Below are 7771 nucleotides of genomic sequence, written 5' to 3' on the forward strand. Positions count from 1 at the left end.
AAGGTTTCCTTCTCACTCTTGCCAAGAGTTTGTGGTCGAATGAGCTGCAAAGAGCTAGAGACACCTTGAGGCACCTTTGGCCATGAGATCATCTCTGCCTCTCCAACCTGAGCTCAAAGGGGATATCTGGGCTTAAGAGGTTCACTGGGCATTTATTCCCTGTTGCAAAAGGAATGAGTCCTTTTGTTTCTCCAGCTGACCCAATCAAGTGCAGATTGCCAGCTGCATCCCACCCTGGACTTCTTCCTTCATCACTGGAGAAAGACCAGGGATGGAGCAGGGAATGGGGCTAAATCCCTCTGAGTGCAAAGCTTGTTTGGAAGAGGAAGGACTTGCAGAGGCAGAGCCCTGTATCCCTGGGCTGAACATCTTTGGGGCCAGGAATCTGAGCCCAATCTGTTGCAAAATTAAACATTTCAGTCTAAAACACCCTGAGCTCATTTCCCTGCTATGTTCCCTGGCTCCAGCCTGGATAACCCCGGGATGTTTTAGAGGTAATGAACCCAAGGAATTGAGAATGCATCAGATAACAAAGCCCCAGCTCCTGGATCTCTGCTGGGTGCTGATGATTCTCACTCACAAAGGCTCTTTGATTGTCAAGTAGAGCTGGTCCTGTCTTGTCTCAGCTCTTCTGTGAATGTTATTTCTCAAACATGGCTGGGAATGTGATTGTCCTCATTTCAGTGGTCCTTCCCTCAGTGGTTGTCCTCATTTCAATGGTCCTTCTCTCAGCTGAACCCAACACAAGCCCTGCACAATCCACAGTCCCACAAAGGACCACTTCTCCCCCATGGGCTACATCTGACTGGGTTTTAGAGTCTGAACAACTCAGTGCATTTCATTTTTATATCAACCACGTGCTTTTGCTGGAAAGAAGGATTTTCATAAATCAAGTAATCCCAATAACCCCAAATTTTACAGAGGGCAGTAGATACTTGAGTCGCCCATGAACCAAGGAAGAAAGGCCAGAAAATGAGGCAAGAAGCAATTGAAGCAGATATTTCAAAGTTTTATTGTATAAATCTACAAAAGGCTTTGCTACAATAGCAAATTGAGCGTAGCACTATTCTACTGACAGGTTCTAGTGGCTTGGTGTGATCTTGTAACTCCAACATGACACATGAGGAATAAACTGCCTGATACAGTCAGATCTAGGGCAGGTGATGTCGGCTTACAAAGACCTTTTGGCTTCAACCCCTATAACCTGCAGCGATTCCACGTTTGCCTTTTGTACAAGGTTGTTTGAATTAATAATATCTCTAGTAAAAATAAAAACTCTAAAGTCATTTCATCAGTAAATGTAAAATCGCCTAGGGAGGAAAAAATGCAGTGGTTGAAATCTGCCAAAGTTCCAGAGGTACAACACATCCACGCTTCTCATTCACGTGACTCTGCCCCAGGAAAATAAACTACCAGTCCTTCCTGGAGAGGCTGGTAATAAAAAACCAGGGTGCTACAAGTAAAGCTCCAATTTGCTGGGAGCAACAATTGAAATCAGATCAGTCCAGAAGATTCAGTTCTGCACACTCCAAAAAGCCAGCTGAAAATGTAAAAACCTCAGGACCAAATGATCAAGTAGCACAGACAGGCTAATTCCCTAAAAAAGACAGGAAAAATAAAATGCCTATTGAGGCAGTCAAGTCCCTTAGAAGAGACTGTGGAAATTAAGCACCTCAAAATCAAATATCATTTAGACCTTAAGATGATGCCTGGGAATCTGCCTTTACATGGTTTTATGGAATTTTCCAGTCCTGGACATTTTTGCTGAGCATTGTTGGAATGTACCTTAGGTCCCTCTGGCTTAATTCAAATGCAACAAAACACCACAGAATTTGAATAATGTGGATTTTTTTGCTCAACACACACATCCCCCACACTGCCACACACACACACACACACACCCAGGACAGCTGGCTCTGGAAGAGAGAGGAACCAGCTAGACCTCTTCAGCTGAGAGATGAACCAAAACTGTCTTGTCCAGCTCACTCGAGCTCTTTTTGGGCTCCCTGGGTCTGGATGGAAACAGTCACTCCAAAGCCAGCACAAGAACCCCAGTTCTTGCAGTAACTCTGGCCCATGCAGACCCAGAGAGCGCCTGCTGCCTCGTGAGGCTTCTTGCTGGCAAGACAGCTGGCCCAGATATGCAGGCTCCAACAGTTCAGACAAGCATCTGGACCATGGGATGCTTCTCCAAACTCCAGGAGCCCTTTGAGGTTTGGAACTGCTACCCGCATGAAATGAAGCTACCCCCGACTCAGGAGAGGTGAGTTACAGCACGGCCAGCGGGGAGGGTTCGTAGCCAAGGCAGGATCAGCCCCTTGGCAAAGTTAATCAGGAAAGTTTTTTTTCAGTGAGGATCATTATCTAGTGAAGATTTCTTTAGGGTAAGTCCCAGCGGCCCCAAATCGCAGAGGTGAGGAATCCTCTCCACAGACAGTCAGCACAAGCCCAGCATCCCGCTGTCCCCAAAGCCTGGACTTGGTTCTTCTGTTCTGGCCTGTCCTTCCATTCTCAGCACTTTCTTCTGTGCTTGGAACACCTGGACCAGCTCAGGCTTTTCTTTGTCCTGTTGGAAGCGGCTTCCCCATTTCATTCTGGCTCTCAGCACCTTGAACGTGGCATTGCACTGCATGGGAGGCTCTTTGGTGCATGATTTGCCCTCTGTCTTCCTGCAGCACTCGCTTGTCCCCTGGGAAAGTTCTTGGACACAGAGAAGGAATCTCAGCAACAGCAGCAGGGATCGCTGGAAAAAAAAAATGCACCAGCTCTGATTAGATTTTGGAAGTGGGGAGAAAGGGAAGTTTTTCAGGAGTTGGGATTAAATTTTGCTGTGCCTGCAGCCTGGATGACCCACCAGGTGTTGGGATCTAAGGATGTGCCCATAGTCCAGCCAAGGGAAAGCCACAATGTGCAGTCCCTGGAGCATCAATTATTGGGGCTGGTGCTTGGGTTCTGACATCAAGAAGCTGAAATCCCACCTCTCTGGTGGTGCCAGGCTGCTGCAGCCACTGGGGCTGAGGTTTCAAACCCTGGGCTGTTCAATATCTTGTGTCAGGGCTCTGGGGAGGTTAAGGAAGGCCCACAGGGTAATATGGGATGTAATTACCTGTGCCAATTTTTCCTTCAGGTGGTGGATCTGGCAGGTGGTGGCTGAGGGTCCTGAGAGCAGCTCTGATGGTGAGGCCCTTGTTTTGCAGATTTTTCTGTGGCTTTTCTTCCAAATGCTGAATGCTGTGAAGTGATTCCTTCCCAGAGGAGGATCTGAGTGAGTCACTGGAAGCAAGAGGAGATACAGCTTGTAATACATGGCCAGCTCATCCTCAGCAGTGACTCCCACTCCCCCATCACTCAGCCCCGGTCATTAGTGAGAAATGCTCCTTTCTCTGCACACAGAGCTGTTGACAAACTGGGAACAAGGGAGAGGACAGCTCCCACCATTCCTGACACCAGCTCCTAGCAGGGATGCAGAGCAGACCTGCAGCTCCTTTGGGGTGTGCATCGACCTGGGATGTGCTGCTCTGGGTGGGGACTCAAGCCCAGAGCTTCTCCATGAAGGACGAGGCAGGTCCTGGGGCTGGGCTAATTAAGAAGCTTTCCATTCTTTTCCCACATTAATCAGAAAGTGCAGGATACTGCCCTCTTTGGAAACTTTTCCTAGTCCCTGTCCTGTATTTCCCTTTGGCTGGCTCTCCCTTCCTCTTTCTCCCAACCCCAATGCTTCATATCCCAATTCAGATTAGTTTTTATCCCAGGGCAAGTTTTCTACTGGACATTCGGTGACCAGTTTAGCTCTGAGGAGAGAATGCCAGAGAGCTGCCTTACCTTCAGCCTCTTGGAAGGAGTCACAGCAAAGGCCTTCTGAGCCACCAGTGCCACATGTCACCGCTGTGGCAGTGCCAGGAGCATCCCAGGGTCACTCCTGCTGCTGCATCTCTGCTGATTATTTGGTCTGGTGGTGGATGCAGATGCTGCCCAAGATGTGTCCAGCCTCAGGAAGCTGTGGAGAGCCAAACTTCAGGAATGCCTTTCATCTCTCAGTCCTATCATCAAACGCTGGCCAAAGGTGAGCACCGAGCATTTCCTGTCTCAGCGTGGAAAATGTCACAAAGTCCAAGTCCATCTCCATCCGTGGCGAGATGTTGCAGGAAGTTCTTTGTGAGCAGACAACACTCTGTCCTCAGGTGCTCCAGGACAGAGGTGCCAGGCTTTCCAAGAGCATTTGGAGTCTGTCTGCGTGAGCAGGAACTCCTGGCTGTGGTGCACAGGCTGAAATTGTGCTGGGGCACACAGATCCTCTCTTCACTTCTTTTGGCTTTGACATGGCAAAAGCTCCTTTTGTCTCCACACATCAGCATGGACTCGATTTGCTGCTCTAGGGATATTTTGCTCTGATTTTAGGGTGTGTTTGCTTGTTTCAGTCAAAGAATAAGGATTTAATTCCCTTCCCTCCCCCCACTCTCTCTCAAAAGAGCTCTGGTGTCTCCTCTCTCTACCTTGAACACCCTCTCTTCTCTGAAAGGAAGGAGACTGCTCCTTCAAGAAATGAGCTCAGAATTTAATTAGAAAATCTGTTTCCTGCTGAATGCACAGGATAATGTGCAGAGAAAGGATGAAATTCGCCTCTGCACTGCAGTGGCCTTGAACTGGAATGAGCAGAAACTAAGACAAGAAGTAAACCACTAAGAGCCTCTTGAGAGGAAACCCATTAAAGCAGGTATTAGGTGCAGTGAAATGAAAACCACAGAAAATAACCCAGATTCTTAAAGCTTTCAGCTCCTAAAATAATAGGATTTTTTTTTCTTCTTAAAACAAAAAATAATCCAAAAAATTACTTTAATCCTTTGGAGCAAGTAAGAGCAGAAGATTGCTGAGTGAACAGAAACCCAGAGGCTAATCAAAAACAGGCAAGGGTCAAAAGAAAGCTGTCTCTGCAGGACAGGGCCACCCTCTCAGAAGAGGGAGGAGAGAAGGAAAAAGAGAGATCCAGATGGGTAGGAACCCTCCACCAACTACTGCACTCGTATGAAGTCCTTGAGAGCCGCTAGTGCCGAGCGGCTGCTTCACAAGTTGGGAATTATCTCTATAGTTTCTTGGCAGGGAATTCTCATAAAATTGGCTGTTCCCCACAGTGGTGCCAGCAGGGTCCCCAGCACCACCGCATGGCATGGCCTGGGTGAGGGGGGCAACCCCATCCTGAGGCGCCTCTCCCCCACCTCCTCCCTCCCCCCACGAGCAAAGTCAATCCCTCTGCTCCGGGCTGTTGGACTGAGCACTCCTCAGGTCCCATCTCAGCCAGAACCTCCCTCCAAGGAGAAGCTTCCTAAATAAGCCCCCTTCTCCCTTCCACGGAACTCAGACCCCCCTCAGGGGAGCTCATATGACAGTGGCTGGGGGGCTGGGGGGCTCTGGTTGAGTCCCATTGCTCGGCACGGGACTGGCAGTGGTTGAGGGGGGCACGGTCTCCACAGAGTCTCCTGGCTGAACCTCAGGGGTCCTCTGTGGGCTGGGCTCCTCAGAGTGCTCCATGTTCCCTTGGACTTCCTTCCCCCTTTGGATCAGCTGCTCTAAGGTCTTGGGCAGGGGGTAGCTCAGGAAACGCTTCAGTTTGGGCTGGAGGGTTCCTACCACGTACTGAATAATCTCCTCCTCATCTGCATCCACATAGAGGGTCTGGTACAGGTCTCTCTTGCGCCAAAGGAACTGATCCAGGGGCTCCCCCTCTTTCTGGGGCAAATCCAGCTCCCTTTTGATGGCATCCCTAGTCAGAGTTCCCTCGCTGTACTGCAGGAACTCCTTCTTGAACTCGACCCAGTTTTTGACGGAGTCCTGCTTGTACTCCCACCACTTTTTAGCTGGGCCGTTCATGTGGTTTTGGATCTGAGACAGCCAATACTCCTCTGTTCCACCCACCTGCTTTAAGTATTCCTCCAAGTGGCTCAAGAACTCCCGGGGATCCTCAAACACCTGGGTCTCCACTGGGGAGGCTGGAGCATCCTCCGACACGGAGACCCACTGGTAGGAATCGTGGCCCTGGGGGATGCTGGGCACCTCCCCAGGAGGAGGGGTCAGGGCATACATCTGGCTCATGTCCAGGGCATAATCATAAATCTCCCCCTCACCTGGCCTTATCTCTGGGCCTCCCACCCCAACGGACACCGTCTGCTTGCCCTGTTCCCCGGGGCAGTATTTGCCTCCCATGGACTCCAGGCGGTCAGCCCACTTTTCCAGGCGGAAAAAGACCTCCTTCCAAACATTCATCTCCCTCTTGACCCACCTCTCCAGGTGAGCAATGGTCTCCTGGCATCTGGCCAGGCAGGCCTTGATGGACTTCTTCCATCTCTGGTTTTCAGTTGGGACATGGTCCTCTAAGTTGTTCTCCAACTTCCCCACAGATTTCTGCAATCCCTTCAGCTCCCGCTCCACCTGCTTGGAGACCTCAGTCAGGAGGTGCCGGTGGGTCCTCCGGACATGCTCAAGCATTTCTGCCCTGCACTTCCCTATCTGCAGGATCACATTGGGTTTGTTGGCAACTCCACGGTGCCCCTGGAAGGAGTGGACGCCCGCGCTGGTGACATTGTCCAGCTGCATGGCTCCGACCGTGCGAGTGGCAAACACGGAAATAAGTGGGTTATAAGCCCTGACACTAAAACTGGATCCCAAAAACCCCCACCACAACACTTCCTGAAAGACACACAGAGACTTCTAAACCCCCCGCCAAAGACTTTTGGACACAAACACAACCCAATCAGATATCACCGCAGAGCGAGCTGGTCGGTCCACGTGGATCCCAGAGAGAGTTGTAGGCAAATTTCTCCCGGTGCCCAGCTGGAAACGCCGGTCTCACGTGCTCAGGGGTGTCCCAGAGAGAACCAGGATCCTCCAGGAACAAGGAGAGGAGTTGGATAAGATGTCAAATCCCGCTGAGAATCTCGAATGCCTCGAAGTCCCCGCCGGAGAAAATCACACAGAGATGCACAAAGAAGCTGGAAGCTGCAGCAAAAATCCGGGTGATTTCTCCTCTGGCAAACTTGGTGAGTCAAAACCGCTTTCACTGGAGATGCAAAGAGCTGCTTCTCTTCCCCTGTCTGAACTGCCACTAGTCCAGGCTCCTCCATCTACTTATACTCCACGCAGCTCAACATGTGGGTGGTGCCCAGCCTCCTCTCGCACTCTCAGCGCAGCGTTCATTGGAGGAAAAGCGAGGCCGGTGTCTGTGGCAACCCAGATTTTGGCAGCCTCCCCTCGCTTGCCACCCCCTCGCTCACGCCCCCAGATTCGACGCGAGAAGCGCTTGAAAGGTGCTGGAGACAGTTGGAGAGATGGATGAGTAATCGCACCTTCCGCCTCTCGGAGCGCAGGAAAAACACTTATTCCTTCCACAACTCTTTACTCAGCAAGGTCATCATTAACATGCGTCCCCTGGCAGGGCTCGGGGAGGGCGGGATTAGGAGGAATCCAGTGTGTCACACACCGAGACAGACGCCCACGGGCCCCCCGCACACCCCCACAGGGTGAGCTCACTCCTCATGCAAACGCCTGGGAATGGTGGTAAATCAGCAGGAAAAAAAAAAAAAAAAAGGGAGAGAAGAGAAAAGAAAAGCAAAGAGGAGGGGGGAAGCCGAGGGGGAAACGCTCAAAGGAGCCACTTCAGCACAAATTGGAGCGCTCTGGACTCTCTCAGGCGTTGGTAGGTGGGAGTCATCCCCGTGGCTTAATTGCACCAGACCGACCACTATCTTGGGAATATTGGGTGAGGGAGGGGGCAACATCC

At 50.8% G+C, this 7771-nt stretch overlaps 1 protein-coding gene across 1 annotated transcript; it reads right to left on the reverse strand.

Annotated features, from left to right (window-relative positions):
* Positions 1 to 988: 988 nt before the first annotated feature.
* ARC (activity regulated cytoskeleton associated protein) lies at positions 989 to 7105 on the reverse strand. Its single transcript, XM_048287024.1, has 3 exons — positions 3823 to 7105; positions 3107 to 3273; positions 989 to 2743 (listed from the first exon to the last, which is right to left on the reverse strand). Exon 1 carries the CDS (start codon positions 6586 to 6588, stop codon positions 5374 to 5376), a length of 1215 nt encoding a protein of 404 aa, XP_048142981.1. The 5' UTR covers positions 6589 to 7105; the 3' UTR covers positions 989 to 2743; positions 3107 to 3273; positions 3823 to 5373.
* Between the last annotated feature and the right edge of the window lie 666 nt (positions 7106 to 7771).

The sequence above is a fragment of the Corvus hawaiiensis genome, chromosome 26, assembly GCF_020740725.1.
Source record: "Corvus hawaiiensis isolate bCorHaw1 chromosome 26, bCorHaw1.pri.cur, whole genome shotgun sequence".
Classification (NCBI taxonomy): domain Eukaryota; kingdom Metazoa; phylum Chordata; class Aves; order Passeriformes; family Corvidae; genus Corvus; species Corvus hawaiiensis.